General features: G+C 38.4%; 1 protein-coding gene across 1 annotated transcript in view; it reads right to left on the reverse strand.

The window, feature by feature from the left end:
• Positions 1-17,989, reverse strand: part of SHISA6 (shisa family member 6) — a 526,490-nt gene that overhangs the window by 439,835 nt on the left and 68,666 nt on the right. Inside the window, exon 3 of the mRNA XM_072645069.1 lies at positions 17,181-17,341. Within this exon, the coding sequence (XP_072501170.1) occupies positions 17,181-17,341 (161 nt within the window). The remainder of the gene's footprint in view (positions 1-17,180; positions 17,342-17,989) is intronic.

Genomic DNA, 17,989 nt, shown 5'->3' on the forward strand with positions numbered 1-17,989 from the left:
TGTGATAAAAAAGGTTATCCATCCCTAAAGGAGAAAATGTTGGTGTCTGAATACAGATTGATGCATACTTTTTTTTTACTTTATTTTTTTTTGTCCATGTTTTCTTCTACAACATGAGTATTATGGCTATGTTTTGCACGATCACACATATATAACGTATGTTGAATTGCTTGCCTTCTCAATTGGAGAATGAGGAAGGGAGAGAATTTGAATCTCAAAGTTTCAAAAACAAATGTTAAAAATTATTATTATTTTTTTTTAATTACAAAGACAGCTTTATTTGGCAGCTCAAAGCAGTTTGATTTGACAGGTCAGCCTGAATGAACTGTTTCTGTGTATGGAGTATAATTTGTTATAAAGCTAAGGTCAAAATGCTTCATGTGTCCTATAAGAGAAATTGGGTAGGGTGTGTTTTTCCCTAGAAGTCTGAATGGTTTTGAACAGATTTGCTAGTATGGGAGCTGGGCTTGCACCCCTCTTCCCCTCCATTTTTCTTCTGGCCTCAGTCTTGACTCCTTGGACTTTCTCCTCCAGGTCACTTCAGCCTTTTCACCTGGAAATTTCACTTTGCCCTAGACCTTCTCATGCAGAAAGACTTTCTAGGTGGGTACCTTTTCTCACTACCCTCCCACCCCCCCCATTTACAGCTTCCTTTTTCTTGTTGTCTCTCTCTATTAGAATGTAAATTCCTTGAGGCAGAGATTGCCCCCCCCTTTTATTTATTTTTTATTTTTTTTAATTTAACTTTTAACATTCATTTTCACAAAATTTTGGGTTACAAATTTTCTCCTCTTTTCGCCCCTCCCCCCCCCCAAACACCAAGCATTCTAATTGCCCCTGTGACCAATCTACTCTCTCTTCTATCCTCCCTCTCTGCCCTTGTCTCTGTCTTCTCTTTTGTCCTGTAGGGCCAGATAGCTTTCTCTACCCCTTTACCTGTATTTCTTATTTCCTAGTGGTAAGAACATTACAGTTGATCCTAACACTTTGAGTTCCAACTTCTTTACCTCCCTCCCTCTCCACCCCTTCCCTTTGGAAGGCAAGCAATTCAATATAGGCCAAATCTGTGTAGTTTTGCAAATGACTTCCATAATAGTTGTGTTGTATAGGACTAACTATATTTCCCTCCATCCTATCCTGTCCCCCATTACTTCTATTCTCTTTTGATCCTATCCCTCCCCATGACTGTTGACCTCGAATTGCATTCTCCTCCCCATGCCCTCCCTTCTATCATCACCCCACCCTGCTTGTCCCCTTGTCCCCCACTTTCCTGTATTGTGAGATAGGTTTTCCTACCAAAATGAGTGTGCATTTTATTCTTTCCTTTAGTGGAATGTGATGAGAGTAGACTTCATGTTTTTCTCTCACCTCCCCTCTTTATCCCTCCAATAATGAGTCTTTTGCTTGCCTCTTTTATGAGAGATAATTTGCCCCATTCAATTTCTCAATTTCTCCTCCCAATATATTTCTCTCTCACTGCTTGATTTCATTTTTTTTTTTAAGATATGATCCCATCCTCTTCAATTCACTCTGTGCACTCTGCCTCTATGTATGTGTGCGTGTGTGCATGTGTGTGTGTGTACTCCCACCCAGTACCCAGATACTGAAATGTTTCAAGAGTTACAAATATTGTCTTTCCATGTAGGAATGTAAACAGTTCAACTTTAGTAAGTCCCTTATGACTTCTCTTTGCTGTTCACCTTTTCATGGTTCTCTTCATTCTTGTGTTAGAAAGTCAAATTTTCTTTTCAGCTCTGGTCTTTTCATCAAGAATGCTTGAAAATCCTCTGTTTCATTGAAAGACCATTTTTTCCCCTGAAGTATTATACTCAGTTTTGCTGGGTAGGTGATTCTTGGTTTTAGTCCTAGTTCCTTTGACTTCTGGAATATCCTATTCCATGCCTTTCGATCCCTTAATGTAGAGGCTGCTAGATCTTGTGTTATCCTGATTGTATTTCCACAATACTTGAATTGTTTCTTTCTAGCTGCTTGCAATATTTTCTCCTTGACCTGGGAACTCTGGAATTTGGCCACAGTGTTCCTAGGAGTTTCTCTTTTTGGATCTCTTTCAAGCGGTGTTCTGTGGATTCCTTGAATATTTATTTTGCCCTCTGGTTCTAGAATCTCAGGGCAGTTTTCCTTGATAATTTCATGGAAGATGATGTCTAGGCTCTTCTTTTGATCATGGTTTTCAGGTAGTCCCAAAATTTTTAAATTGTCTCTCCTGAATCTATTTTCCAGGTCAGTTGTTTTTCCAATGAGATATTTCACATTATCTTCCATTTTTCCATTCTTCTCTCTTTGTTCTGTGATATCTGTCTTTCTCACAAAGTCCTTAACCTCCATCTGTGCCATTCTAGTTTTGAAAGAACTATTTTCTTCAGTGAACTTTTGAATCTCCTTTTCCATTTGGCTAATTCTGCTTTTGAAAGCATTGTTCTCCTCATTGGCTTTTTGAGCCTCTTTTGCCAATTGAGTTAGGCTAGTTTTCAAGGTGTTAATTTCTTCAACATTTTTTTGGGTCTCCTTTAGCAGGGAGCTGATCTGCTTTTCATGCTTTTCTTTCATCTCTCTCATTTCTCTTCCCAGTTTTTCCTCCACCTCTCTAACTTGATTTCCAAAATTCTTTTTGAGCTCTTCCATGGCCTGAGCCCATTGGGTGGGCTGGGACACAGAAGCCTTGATTTCTGTGTCTTTGCCTGATGGTAAGCATTGTTCTTCCTCATCAGAAAGGAAGGGAGGAAATGCCTGTTCTCCAAGAAAGTAGCCGTCAATAGTCTTATTTCTTTTCCCTTTTCTGGGCATTGTCCCAGCCAGTGACTTGACCTCTGAGTATTCTCCTCACACCCACCTTGCCTCCTGATCCTCCCAGCCAGCGTTTGGGGACTGAGATTCAAATGCTGCTTCCAGCCTTAGGGCTTTTGGCAGGGGCAGGGCTGTTATTCAGTATGAGATTATGTTCAGGTGGTCAGGTCGGGGCAGGACCACCTCTCAGGCTCAGTTCCCTCAGGGGGTTTATGCACAGACCTTCCACAATGGATTCAGGTTCCCGCCCATTTGGGGAGCCCTGGTTTGCAGCCGCCTCTCAGCTTCTACCTCCCGGGGGGGGGGGCCGAATCATGGGGGCACCCCACTCCCCTCTCGACCCGCCAAAGAGACTCTCTCACCGACTCCCGTCACCTGTGGGCAGAGGGACTTGTGTGGCCGCTGGAGATTCCGTCCCTGAAGCCTGCTCGGGTCAGTTTCTCTTGGCGCTGTGGCCGCAGCAGGTCTGGGCTGGGCTGGGCTCTGCGTCTGCAGCGCAACGGACCTTTTGCGAGAGGTTTGCAGGTCCCTCTGTGGGTGGAGGGACCCACGTGGCCGCTGGAGATCCCGTCCCCGAAGCCTGCTCGGATCTTTTCCTCTCAGTGCCGTGGCCGCGGCAGGGCTGCCCTCAGCTCCCAGTCCCGGTGCCCAGTCCGCAGTGCGAAGGACCCCCCGCGAGAGGTTTGCAGGTCCCTCCGGAACAGAAATCTCCCTCGCTCCAATATTCCATGGCCTCTGGGTGCAGAATTCGCCGTGAGTTACTCCCCTGTAGCCGTTCTGTGGGTTGTGGGTTCGGAGCTATGTGTATGTGAGTCTTTCTACTCCGCCATCTTGGCCGCCCCCCCTTAAAAATTATTTTTGCATGTAACTGGGGAAACATAAAATACTAAATTAAAAAAAGTCTCCCACCAGCAAGTACAGAAAAGTTCATCTGAGGAAAGTTAACAATGTGAGTGAGGGATGCATTGTCAAAGAAGGAATGATAAAAAAGGTTGTACTGAGCCTCAATGGAAGAAAAAGTATTCTAAAAAGGCAAAGATAACAGGAAGAAGGGGTAGTTGTATTCCAGATGTAGGTTACTACCCTTTTAAGATGTAAGTATTTTGACTGCTAAAGTGAACAAAAAAAATACTACGGCATAAAAGAGAAAAATAAAACAACTTCAGAAAAATGTAAACTGTTTTCCTTTTCACAGGTGAATAGTTTGGTGGCTGAAATGGGCAAAAAAAGACCTTTTGTTTAATTAATAACTGCAAAAAATGCATTAATAAAAAAGATTTTTCATAATGGATATAAGTAGCTTAATTGCCAAAAGGGTTAGAGAACAGAATTTCACAAAAAAATAATAAGGTTTAAATATCATTTTAAAGCATTGAAGTAGTCTCTATTGTAGGTGGATAGTTTAATGATTGAAAAGTACAGAAAAAGAATTTCTAGTAAAAATTTATAAAACATAAATGTGAAGAAATAGCTTTCAAAAACAGAATATTATGGGGACTGATTTGAAGACTGAGCAAAGAGTAAGACCATAAGGCATTGCAGTTCCTCAGCTCATTGACATGAAACTATTTTTAAGTTTATTCATATAAAAAGATAAAGAAAATAACTGAAGACTAAGGAATGATTAGGTCATGACTTGGTTTTATAACTAAGAGATAAAGGAAATTCATTCAATTTTTTAACATCAGAAGGGAAAAGGGAGGCATTGATTTGAGAAAGTAAAATTGGTGGTGAAAAATTTGGCTGGAGTGGCTAAGCATGAGAAAGAAAGAAAAATTCTTCAAGGGGCAGACAAAAGTTAGCACTAATAGAGCTTTTGTGAAGTAACTGGTAGCTGGAGAGTTAGCTGACAAGGATTCAATTGCATATTCCTGATTGGCTGGAAAAATCTCAATCTTTTTGGAAGACAATGGAGCTGCCTTGTAACATCATTGTATGTTGTCAAAGAAGTGAAGATTCTCAGATGCATTAGAAGAAAAATCAGAAAGAAGGAATACAGGCTTTGCAGTTGATTTATTTTTGGGTCAGCTGAGTGAAAATTGATTGGACAAAATCCTGGTGAGTGAAAAGCCAGCTGAGATTGTCTCCATGTCCAGGAAGTGGCAGGCTAATGAGCTTTGCAATTTTCTGCCTAAAGGGAACTGTTAACCAATTCAATAGAGTAACATTTTCCAAGATGATTGTTGTGACTTATCCATGCCTCCTCAGTTCACCGGTAGAAGATAAAAAGATTTGTCCAGCATGAGAGATGTAAGAATCAGAATGAAAAAAGAATAAAAATAGATTCATGCGGCACATCTATTCTAACACCATCCTATAAATAAATAACATGATGTAGGAAGTTCAGAGTAGTAAGTTGTCCCAAACATATGTTGTTTTTTTTCCTTTTATGTGTTTCCTTGGCTAGTTTATGTATGTGATTACTCTCCCTTCAATAGTAACTGTATTTGGTGGGAATATGTGACCTGGGTTCATGTATAAACTGGCTATTCCTACATTTGCTTATTTTGAGTACCTGTGACACATTGATAATTATTGGTTTTGCCTTGTTAAATGCTTATATGTCCGTATTTTGAGGATCTAGTTTTATATAATAACAAGTAGGGGATTGAAACTGATACTGATAAATAAGAGGAGTGGTTTTGGGTCACAGTCCCTGGGGAGGAGGAGCATTAGCACATGAGAGTATTAAGCTTCACGGGAACAGGACCCTGGTTACAGTTGCAGGGAGGAAAAGAGTGCTTGTGGTCACTCACAGACCAGAGCACAGAGCAGGAGAGAACTTACCTCTTCTCTTCTTATTATCATACCACTTGGAAAAACTAAAAACTTACAAAATCCCAGAACTAGCTCTGAAAACAGAAACACAAAAAATATCTTGAAGTATGGGATAATGCCCCCTACACTCCAGGAGCAGAGCCCACCTTTAACATAAAATTCAAAATCAAGAAATAGACTAGAAAAATGAGCAAACAACAATAAAAACAACAGCACCTGATCATAGAGAATAACGATGGTAACAGGGAAGGTCAAAACACACTCAGAAGATGACAAAGTCAAAACAGCTACATGCAAAGTCACAAAGAAAAATGAATTGGCCTCAGGTCAAAAAAAGAAATATTAATTCCTAGAGGAGATCAAAACAGATTTTAAAAATCAAATAAGTGAGATAGAGAAAAACTGGGGAAAGAAATGACAGTAAAGCAAGAAAATCATAAAAAAAAAGTTGACAGCTTGATAAAGGAAGCACAGAAATCACTAAAATAAGAAGAAGGAAAAGAAGAACACCTAAAAAACCCAAATAAGTCAAATGGTAAAAGAGGCAGAAAAATTCATTGAAGAGAAGAATTCCGAAAAAAGTAGAATTGAGGAGTGGAGCCAAGATGGCCAAGTAGAAACACAAATATACTCTAGTGCTTCCCCCACAATCCACAAAACACCTGTAAAAAATGGCTCTCAACAAAGTCTAGAGCAGCAGAAGCCATAGAACAGAGCGAAAGAGGTTTCCAGCCAAAGTAATCTGGAAAGCTGATAGGAAAGGTCTATCTCACCAGAAACTGAGCAGAGTGGAGCCCAGCCCTGGCCACATGGCCCAGGAAGAACAGGACCAGAACGGGCCTCCAGGGCAGAATCCCCAGCAGGGAGAGTTGCAGATACCTCAACCCACAAGCTATAAAGAAAGCTCAAAAGGTCAGTGTGGGAGGGCTTTCTCAGCTGGGTGAGAGGGGTAGGGGTTCCTCCAGCAATAGCTGAAGGAAAGGACAGAGGCAGCAGGCAGCAGACTACAAGGAGCTACACTGCCTGGGAAACAACCTGGGTCCATTGTCCAGGCAGCTCATCTTAAAGCCTCGGGCAGTAGGGAGCAGCTGATCTAAATGGCCTGAGTGACAGCCCCACCCCCACCCAAAGCCCAGGGGAACCTAGCAGCTGAGTTGAATCTCTTCACAAAGGATTCAGATGTCAAGTAACTGGATGGGAAAATGGTCAAAAAAGGGAAAAAAAAATAAGACCATAGAAGGCTACTTTCTTGGTGAACAGGTGTCTCCTCCGATCCTTTCAGATGAGTAAGAACAAGGCTTACTGTCACAGGAAGTTAAGACCCCTGCCTCCAGGGCCTCCAAAGTGATCTTAAACTAGACTCAGGCAATGGAAGAGCTTGAAAAGTGAGTTAGCAGCTTGCTAAAGGAAAACCAAAAAAGTGTTGAGGAAAATAATACCTTTAAAAAGAAGCTAACTCAACTGGAAAAAGAGGTCTAAAAAGCCAATTAGGAGAAGAAGGCTTTAAAAAGAAGAATTAGCCAAATGGAGGAGAAGGTTCAAAAGCTCACTGAACAAAATAGTTCTTTGAAAGAGAGAATTGAGTTCAGGGAGATGAATGACTATAAGATAAACCAAGCAGTTAAAAAACAAAACCAAAAGTTCGAAAAGATAGAAGATAATGTAAAACATTCCATTGGAAAATCAACTGACCTGGAAAATAGATCCAGGAGGGACAATTTAAAAATTGTGGGACTACTTGAAAGCCAAGATCAACAAAAGAGCCTAGACATTACCTTCCATGAAATTATCAAGGAAAACTGTACAGATATTCTAGAACCAGAGGGCAAAATAAATATTGAAAGAATCCACCGATCACCTCCTGAAAGAGACCCAAAAAGAGAAACTCCTAGGAATATTGTGGCCAAATTTCAGAGTTTCCAGGTCAAGGAGAAAATACTGCAAGCAGCTAGAAAGAAACAATTCAAGTATTATGGAAATACAATCAGGAAAACACACGATCTGGCAGTTTCAACATTAAAGGATCAAGGGCTTGAAACAGGATATTCCAGAAGTCAAAGGAACTGGGATTAAAACCAAGAATCAACTACCCAGCAAAACTGAGTATAATACTTCAAGGGAATAAATGGTCATTCAATGATATAGAGGACTTCCAAGTATTCATGATGAAAAGACCAGAACTGAAGAGAAAAGTTGACTTTCAAACACAAGAATCAAGAGAAGCATGAAAAGGTAAACAGAAAATAGAAATCATAAAGGACTTTCTAAAGCTGAACTGTTTACATTCCTACATGGAAAGAAAATATTTATAGGGGGCGAAGCCAAGATGGTGGAGTGAAAGCAACGACTCACCTAAGCTCCTGGACAAACTCCTCTGGATATCTCTGAAAGAAGAATCTGACCAAACTTTGGAGGTGCGGAATCCAGTGGGTGACAGACTTTGACGGATTCGGAGCCCAGGTTAGACAGGAAGGTCCACAGGAAGGATCTGTTCCGCGGGGGTGAGCCCGCAGCACATAGCGCAGCGTGGTCAGCGCAGCAGGGCAGAAGGGACCTGAGAAGCCTGAGAGCGGCGGGCGGCGCCAGTGGAGCAGGAGACCAGCCAAACCGAGCTGGTGAGAGCCGCTGAGCGCCAGATATCAGCACAGCAGCCCTTGAAACCTTCAGCCTGAAGACTAAACTTTGGTAAGTCACCTACTTGAACTTCTGGGAGCCAGGATGGCAGAGTGATAAGTAAATGCTCTCTCCTCCCCCCTGATGTCCGTGAAAGAATCATAAAATATTTCCCCAGAAAAATCCTGGATCAGGGAGAACAGCAGAAGGGGGCAAATAGTCTCATAACACCAGAGGCTAGGAAAATAGCAAAGGGGGATTCTTCCTACTGTGGCGGAGGCAATCTGGAAGGACAGAGGACCCAGGGCAGAGAAAATTTGCACTGAGACCCAGGCAAGCCTCAGTGCTGGGAGACGAGCCCCAGGAGGGGTGGGAACACGCATTAGCATCTAGGCGTGCCTCAGCCCTCCAGGGGAAAAGGGAAGACAATAGAGAAGCTGGGATCACCATCCCCAGAGCTTGCCTTTGCCTCAGTACAGCTGAGGAGATCTCCTGTGACCAGACCACTCCTCCCACACACTTAACAAGCTAACCCCAGGGTTGATCTGGGAAACAATAAACAAAAACCTGCTTTTAGCTTTTTCATACATCAGCTCATCACAAAGTTCTGTACCTTCTGACTGAAAGAACCAGAAGCTACAACACTCAGCCAACATCATGAATAGGAAAAAGCAGACGAAAAGTGAAAAAACCATAGAATCTTTCTATGCGGATAAAGACCAAAACACAAACACCAAAGAGATCAGAGCTGAGACTGTACTTCCATCTGAAACTTCAGAAGGGACTATGAACCTCTCGCAAGCACAACTAGCTTTCCAGGAACAGCTGAAGAAGGAAATAGAAGAAAAACTGGCCAATGAATTTAAAATTATAAAAAAAAGAATTCACTGATGAGAACATCACTTTGAAAAGGAAAATTGAACAAATGGAAAAGGAAGTTCAAAAAAAAAAGAAAATATTTATAACTCTTGAGACTTTTCTCAGTATTTCGGTAGGTAGAGGGATTGTACATATATGTGTGCACACACACACATATAGACAGAGAGAACAGGCTGTGTTGAATCAGAAGAAATGATATCCACAAAAAATAATAAAATAAAAATTGAGGGATGAAGGAGGAAAATACTGGGAGGAGAAAGGGAGAAATGGAATGGGGCAGGCTTTAACTCATAAAAGAGATAAAGAAAAATCCTGTTCAATGGAGGAGAAAAGGGAGAAGGGGAGAGGGGAAAAGTGAAGCTACTCTCTCCACATAGGACTTAAGGAAGGAATAACATGTTCACTCAATTTGGTATGAAAGTCTATCCTATACTACAGGAGAGTAGGGGAGGAGGCAACAAGTGAGGTGAGGGGAATAATAGAAGGGAGGGCAAATGAGATAAGGGAGTAACTGGAAATAAACACTTTTGGAAAGGGACAAGGTCAAATGAGAGAATAAAAAAATAAGGGGGGATAGAGTAGGATAGAGGGCAATATAGTTAGTATTACACAATATGATTTAGTCTGTATTGAATTGCTTGCCTTCTCAGTGGGGATGGGTAGGGAGGGAGGGAGGGAAAGAAGTTGGAATTCAAAGTATTAGAAACAAATGTTGAGAACTATTATTGCATGTAACCGGGAAATAAGAAACACAGGTAATGGGGTATAGAAATTTATCTTGCCCTACAAGAAAAGAGAGAAGATGGGGATGAGGGAAGGGTGGCGTGTGATAGAAGGGAGGGCTCATTGAGGGAAAGGGCAATCAGAATGCAAGTTATCAGGGGATGGGGGAGGGGAGAGATGGGGAGAAAAATTGGATATATTAAGAAAGTGATGCAAAAGCAATTAGTACTAAAACAATTGACTGAATTAATTACTGAGACTAAATCACAGACATCTTTACTTTGGGAAAAAGAATTTTAGTCTAAATTTCCTAGAGGCAGGTAACTTCAGATAAAATTTGGCATTGATGGAAAAGTTAAAGTTTTAATGGTAAATTTGATTTTATGATTGTTATTTAAGCAAGAACTAGAAAAAGTATAGAAAAGCATGTATGTCACTTAAGACTTGCCTCAAAAGATGGTCCTTAGCCAATGTGAAATTATAGTCATATCTGAAACCTGGTTATTGGAACTTGCTATTTTAAAATGCTATGGAACTAGTAATTGACTGTTCTTTTGAGTCTAACTCCAAGTATTGACAGCAAGAAAAAATGGCAAAAGCCTCCAATCCAAGATGCCAGTAAGCCTGTGAGATGCTGGTATGAACTGAAAAAGGCAACCTCATGGGAAGGGTGGGAGAGCAGCTGTAAGCCTGGGCTGAGGTAGGATTCTCCTGACTCAATTTCCCCACTAACACCTGGAAGACTTTAATCCTGACTGAATGCAAGTTGACAATCTGCTCCTGCCTGGAATTGACATGAAGTTGGGGAGATATTGGTTCCCTGCAATGTCCCTACTCTTAGTGGCACTTTCCTATAGTCAAAATGTTTGTAAACTTAATACCGGATCTATTAAATTATAGATTGTTGGTAGGGAACATCCGAGGTTAAGTCTAAAATTAAGTTATTAGACTTAGGACTTCAGACCAACAACAATAAGTTAGGATCCTTTAATTCTTAGTAATAGTGTGAAGACAATTAGGTCAAGGGCTTGTGAAGTTAGCATGCGTAGTTATTATTTGTGTCTCAGTTGGTTAATGTTAAAAAAAAAAATTCATTTGTGGTCTATATTGTAAATGCTTTAAAAGAAGTACCTGACGAAAAGTTGGAATTGTTTTATGTGATATGAACTGTGTTAAAAATTAAAAATTAAAAAAAATAAAAAGTAGAATTAACCACATGGGAAAATATGTGCAAAAATTCACTGAAGGAAAGAACTCCTTATAAAGTAGAAATGGTCAAATGAAAAAGAAGATACAAAAGCTCATAGAAAACAATATTTCCTTAAAAATTAGAATTGGACAAGAGGAAGCTAAAGACATCGTGAGATATCAATAAATAGGAAACCAAAATGAAAGAAATAAAAAGAAACAGTACATGTGAAATATCTCATTAGAAAAAAAATGACCTGGAAAACAGATCCAGGAGAGTTAATTTAAGAACTATTAGACCACCTGAAACCCATGATCCAAAAAAAGAGCCTAAACACCATCTTTCAAAAATTATCAAGGAAAATTGCCCTGATATTTTTAGAACCAGAGAAAAAAATAGGAATAGAAGGATTCCACTGATCACCTTCTGAAAGAGACCTCAAAATGAAAACTCCCAACAATATTATAGTCAAATTCCAGACTTCCTAGGTCAAGAAGAAAATATTGCAAGTGGTCAGCAAAAAACAATTCATATATTGCAGAATTCCAGTCAGCATACACAAGATTTAGCATTTTCTATGTTAAGGGACTGGAGGTCTTCAGGTATGATATTTCAGACAGCAAATGAGCTGGGATTACATTCTATGTAGTAAAACCAAGTATAATCCTTTGGGGTAAGGGAAGAGGAATGGATATTTCATTTACTTCTGCGTATTGTATGTTTAATCTATTTCAGAGATCCTCTACTCTATTTCAGCCAGGACGAGATTATTTTCATGATTACCACTTTGTGATATGGTTTGAAATCAGGCATGGCTAAGTTGCCATCCTTCACATTTTTTTTTTTTATTGATTCCCTTGATTTTTTTTTTTTTACCTTTTATTCTTTCAGTGAAGGTAGAATTGATAGTTCAATTTAAGTAGAACTGTCATTGTTATTATATCGACTTGCCCCATTGATGAGCAGTTAATATGTCTTGTTTAGGTGTATCTTTACTTGTGTGAAAATTGTGTTGGAAATTGTGTTTTGTAATTGTGTTCATAAAGTCGCTGCGTTTGCCTCATCAGGTAAACTCTCAAGTATTTAATAATGCCTGCCATTATTTTAAATGGAAATTTTCTGTCTACTCCTGATGAGATTTGTTGGTAATACATGGAAATGCCAATGATTTATGTGAGTTTATTTTATATCCTTAAATTCTGCTGAAGTATTTAATCATTTCAACTAAATTTGTAGTTGATTCTCTAGGATTCTCTAAGTATACAAAAATATCATCTGCAAAGAATGATAGTGTTGTTTCCTCATTGTCTATTTTTATTCATTTAATTTCTTTTTCTTACCTTACTGAAATAGCTAGCATTTCTAACATAACATTGAATAGTATAAGTGATAATGGACATCCTTGCTTCACCCCTGATCTTATGGAGAAGGCTTCTGGTGTATCACCATTACTGATAATGATGGCTCTCAGTGTTAGATAGATACTACTTAACGTTTTTATAAAGGCTCCATTGATTCTTATACTTTCTACTGTTTTAATAGAAGTGAATATTGCATTTTGTCAAAAGCTCTTTGTGAATCTATTCAATCATATAACTTTTTTTGCTATTGATATGGTCAATTATGTTGAATTTCCCTAATGTTGAAGCAGGCCTGCATCCTTGGTATAATTTCCACCTGGTCATAGTATATAAGATCTTTGTGATATATTCTAGTAATACACTTGATAGTATTTTATTGAATTTTTTTTCAGTAATATTCATTTAGGGAAATTGACCTATAGTTTACTGTTTTTTGCTCTGTCTGGTTTAGGTATCAGTACCATGCTTGCATCATAGAAAGAATTTGGTAGGGCACTTTACTGATTTCTTCAAATAGTTTACATAGTATTGAGATTAATTCTTTCTTAAATATTTAGTGGAATTCATTGAGTAAATCCATCTGTTCCTTGAATTGTTTCTTTGGGAGCTCATTTACAACTTGTTCAATTTCCTTCTTCTATTATGGAATTATTTAGGCATTTTAATGTCTTCTATTAATCTGGGCAATTTATATTTTGACAAATATCCATAAATTTCTATTAGATAGTTAGTTTTACTGGGATGTAATTGGGCAAAATGACTCGTAATAATTGCTTTAATTTCATTTTTACTGGTGATGTTTTCACTCTTTTCATTTTTGATACTAATAATTTTGGGTTTTTTTTCCCTTCATTTTTTAAAATCAAATTAACCAATGGTTTGTCAGCTTCTACTTTTATTTATAAAATTCAATTCCTATTTTATTTTTAATTTTATTAATCTCTCCTTCAATTTTCAGAATTTCCAATTTGGTGTTTAATTGGAGATTTTTAATTGGTTCCTTTTCTAGGTTTTTTTAATTGCATGCCTAATTTATTGATCTACTCTTTTTCTTTTTTTATTGATGCCTGTGTTTAGAGATATGAAATTTCCTCTAAGTACTACTTTGGCTGCATCCCACAACTTTTGATTGTCCAACTCCTTCATTTTATAGATAAGGAAACAGAGGCCCAAAGTGACCTGCCTGAATATACAAAGCTAATTTGCAGCAGAACTGGGACTCTAACTCAGATTTTCTAACTGCTAATCCTCCTAATATACAATACTCCCACATAAACCAGAAACTTAATGAGACTATCCGGAAAGAAAAAAAAATGTAGCATGAAGCAACCTCAAGTTGACATTGAAATTACTTAAATGAAACTCATATTAGTAACTCAGAGAAATTCAGGTGAGTATGAAAACAAACTAGTTACTTCAGTGTCTCATAGATGGATTTTATTAACAAAGCTTGGGTAACTTCTTAATTATTCTGTTAAGCTCCTAGTAGCAAGAAGTTTCTAGCTGCTGAAGGAGGGTGAGTGTTAAATTGTACTCTGGAACATATCCCTGCTCTAGGATTGAACCATTTCCACATTTTCCCACCACCCAAGAACTTTCTACCACTCCTCTTCTAAAAGCACCAGTTTATTGAGATGATAATCATGACAATATCTATAAACTTTTATTTTGAAACTTTGTTTGTCTTCTTTCAAAAATAAAAATTCTGTCCTAAGGGACAGAAAATATTTTAAACTGGAGTTGTATTTTAGTGAGAGGGATAAAATGTGCAAAAAGGAACTATCATATTTAAATTCATTCACAGCCACTAGAAAAAATACCTGATAGGGGAGAAAAAAGTTTTTCCTTCTTCAAGAGGACAGTGGAAAATTACCTATTTGGGCTGTTTTTTTTCTTTATCCTACAATAAAGTTTTGGGTACAGGCTAACTCTGAAAGAACAGAAAGGACAAACAAACAGAAAGGTTACAAAGAGTCAGACAAGACTAAAAATAACTGATCCCTTTACGTAGCATAAGTGGACTAAGGAAAATAGTCTGTTAGTCAGTCAGTCAACATCTATTTATTACCTATTGGGCATTAGCCACTATGCTAACTAATCACTGGATACAAAGAGAAAAGGGCAGGCACTAAGTAGAAGGAAGAAAACAACTTACATATTGACCACAACAATGTAAATGGAAAAAACAACAAAAAAGGAAACTGAATGCCTTATAATTGCCACAACTAAGCTTGATCTAAAGAAGCATGCCAAAAGTATGCTGTGCTAAACACTGGGGATACAAAGAATGACAAAAAACAGTCCTTGCTCTGGCAAGCTCTCAATTTAATGGAGGAAATAACATGCAAACAAGTTATTCACAGAATAAATTGGAGATAATCTAAATGAAAGCTCTGACACTAAGGATAAGAGTGACATTTGCTAAGACTTGAGGGATGTCAGGAGGTGGAAATGAGGAGGGAGAAAAGTAGCATTAAAGGTATAGGGGACAATCAATGAAAAGGCTTGAACTCCCAAGATGGAATGATTTGGGGAGGAATATCAAGAAAGCCAGTATTAATAGATAATTGAGTTATTGTAAGAAAACTGGAAAAGTAAGAAAGGGACAACTTTAAAAGAACTTCAGATGCCAAAGAGAGGATTTTATATCATGAAGGTAACAGGAGGCTTGCTAGAATTTATTGAATGGGTATGTGTGACATGGTTAGACACGCATTTTAGGAAAATCAAATTGACAGCTGAGTGGAAGATGGACTGGAATGAGGAGAGACTTGAGACAGGGATACTGGACAGCAGGCTATTGCGATAGTCCAGGCATGAAGTGATTGGAGACTTAACTTCACTTGTCAGAGAAAAACACTTTCAGTGGCCAAAGCCTGACAACAGACTCAGACTTTTGATACCCAGCTTTCCTAAAGTCTGAGCCTTGAACAAGCTCTAGAAAAAGATCTAACTTCAAGATAAGGATTTAGAAAGAATTTTAAAGTATTCATGTCTAAGAATAAAACCATTATTAGGTTGAATAGTGATTTATATCTTATCTATACCACTTATATCTTATCTATACCATCTTATATCTATACCACTTTATATCTTATCTACATCACTATACCTTCTCTATACCACTACTGGAATAAAATGCAGGCTCCTCTATTTGTATTTTAAAACTCTTTACAACCCATCTCCAAACTATTTTTCCAAATTGACTTCATATTCAGTTATTCCACTGTTAGATAAATTGGCTTACTTGAATTTCTCCCACACAAGATTCACACCATCTTTATGGTTGTCCCCACCATGGTGCAAATACTCTCCTTCCTCACTTTTGCCCTTTGGAATCTCTAGTTACCTACAAGTCTCAGTTCAAATGTCTGCAAAAGGACTTTCTTGATTCCCCTTTTGTTAGCACCTCCATCCACTCCTGTAAACTGTTTTGTATTTATCTGTATTTTGTCTACATACGTGTTGTTTTTCCCCAGTAGAATGTAAAATCCCTGAAGGCTGGAACTGTTCTATTTTTGTCTTTATAACCCCAGTACTAGGCACAGTGCCTCTCATGTTTTAAGTGCTTAATACATGCTTGTTGTTAAATAACTGTCAAAGAATTTGGGGGAGTCATTTGTTCTCTCTTGCCCATATTTTTCTTATTTATAAATTAAGGATAGTTGTCTTACATATTCACAAAATCATTTAGTGATCAAATAACATCTGCATGTAAAGGTGATTGAAAACAGTGACGTATTACAAAAATATGAAGTATTATTATAATATGGGACATTGATTACTTTATATTTTTTCCTTAAACTTAGTACATAGTAATATGATTGACACAGATCTAGCTTTTTTTTTTCATTTTTAAAAGGGAAATCAAATATTCAAAATCTCAACTTATTTCATCTATTTCTTAGTACAAATCACCTCTCTTTCTTCTGGATGAGTTATACCTTAACTACTGATTCAGTTCACTTCTCTCATTCTCATGCATACCCAAGTTTAAATTGTTCACAGGATGCAGTTCACCATATCAAAAATAAGCTCTCTCTAAATAAAAGTCTCCAGGGTTGAGGTCACCACCATGTTCTCACACACTTATTGATAATACCTGAGCCATACTTAAGAGATTTTTTACTGCTCAGACATTCAGCAGTTTTCTCTCTGGGCCCACATTCTGAACTACCTAACAAGAGGCTCAAATATTTTTTAGCCATTCTCCAAGTTGTACCTGGGTGTCTGCAGGGCATTAGTGTATAGGCTCACAAAGAGAAACAGATCCCAGAGTTTACAATCTAACCTGCAGGTCATGACGCATTCCCCAAGTGACAAGACGTGCTGAATAGTCCATATAGACTGTAATAGTTTATTTTTCCTTTTTTTTCCTCACATTTCCAACAGCCAAGGTCAATATTTCAAACGCATAAATGAACATGTAATTGAGTATAGCCTTAAACAATGATTATGGTTACCTATAGTGGCTACTACAGGTTATTTCTTGTGATACACTTTCCGGTTGCTTGTTACAGTGTAATCACTAAACCACACTTTCTTCAGACTTGCAGAATTTGCCAAAGGCCATCTTGTCTACCTTTCTTCCTCTTATAAGGATTGTGTCTTGCCCAACTCAGAAACTGATGAAAATTTATTCTATTCTGAATCATCTCCAGGCAAAGCAACTCTCCAATCTTGTCATTCATCCCAACATCTGACAGTTTTGTCTGTCTAGAACATCTATCTTATGCCACATACAATGTCAAAATCACTCTCCTCTAGAAAGGCCTGGGAGATCACTTAACTAACCCATCATCCTCAGAGGAAAAGCTTAAAGATGAACTTACCTGTTGTAGGTTTAGCTGTGCGTACTGGGGTATAGTGGTTTTTTGAGGAAGATCTGACTGGTGTGTTCTCTTTGGGAGAGGTATCAATAGCTGAGATAGTCTCTCTTTCACAGTGTGCTATTGGGATTGGTCCCTGTTGCCTTAAGATATCAGCCAGAGCTCTGAAACAACAGATGGATCACACAATTAGATTTAAAAAGCAGAAGAATGTAATATGCTAGAATTTCTACTTTACTTTTCATTGATATGCTGATTAAATGAAGACAGACGCTGGATGCATAGTCTATTTCTTAGTATTCATTGCTTCATCCTATACAGGGATTGCTGTTGTGCAGTCATCTTTCAGCTGTGTTGGACTCTTCATGACCCCACTGGGGGTTTTCTGGGCAGATATACTGGAGTGGTGTGCCATTTCCTTCTCCAGTTCATTTTACCAATGAAGAAACTGAATTAAATAGGTTTTAAGTGACTTGTCCAAAGTCACATAGTAAGTAAGTGTCTGGGGTTAGATTTGAACTCAGGATGAACTTCCTGACTTGAGCCCTGGCATTCTATCCACTGTGCCACCAGCTGTCTTGTACAGGAATTGGCAAGGGGTAATGGTGTTAGTCTTAGCTGGGGAACATGAGAATGGAAAGGGCAGGGTTCCTGTAGACCTGATTTATTCATCTTTCATTTAACTTTAATATGCTCTACATATTCTTTACACTCTATGCCCATGCCAATATCTCATTTCTCCATCCTGAGTTACAACAGTTAGCCAGAGGAATGTCAGTGAGCTGAGACAGTAATGAAGCAATCAATCAAGA

The sequence above is a fragment of the Notamacropus eugenii genome, chromosome 2, assembly GCF_028372415.1.
Source record: "Notamacropus eugenii isolate mMacEug1 chromosome 2, mMacEug1.pri_v2, whole genome shotgun sequence".
Lineage (NCBI taxonomy): Eukaryota > Metazoa > Chordata > Mammalia > Diprotodontia > Macropodidae > Notamacropus > Notamacropus eugenii.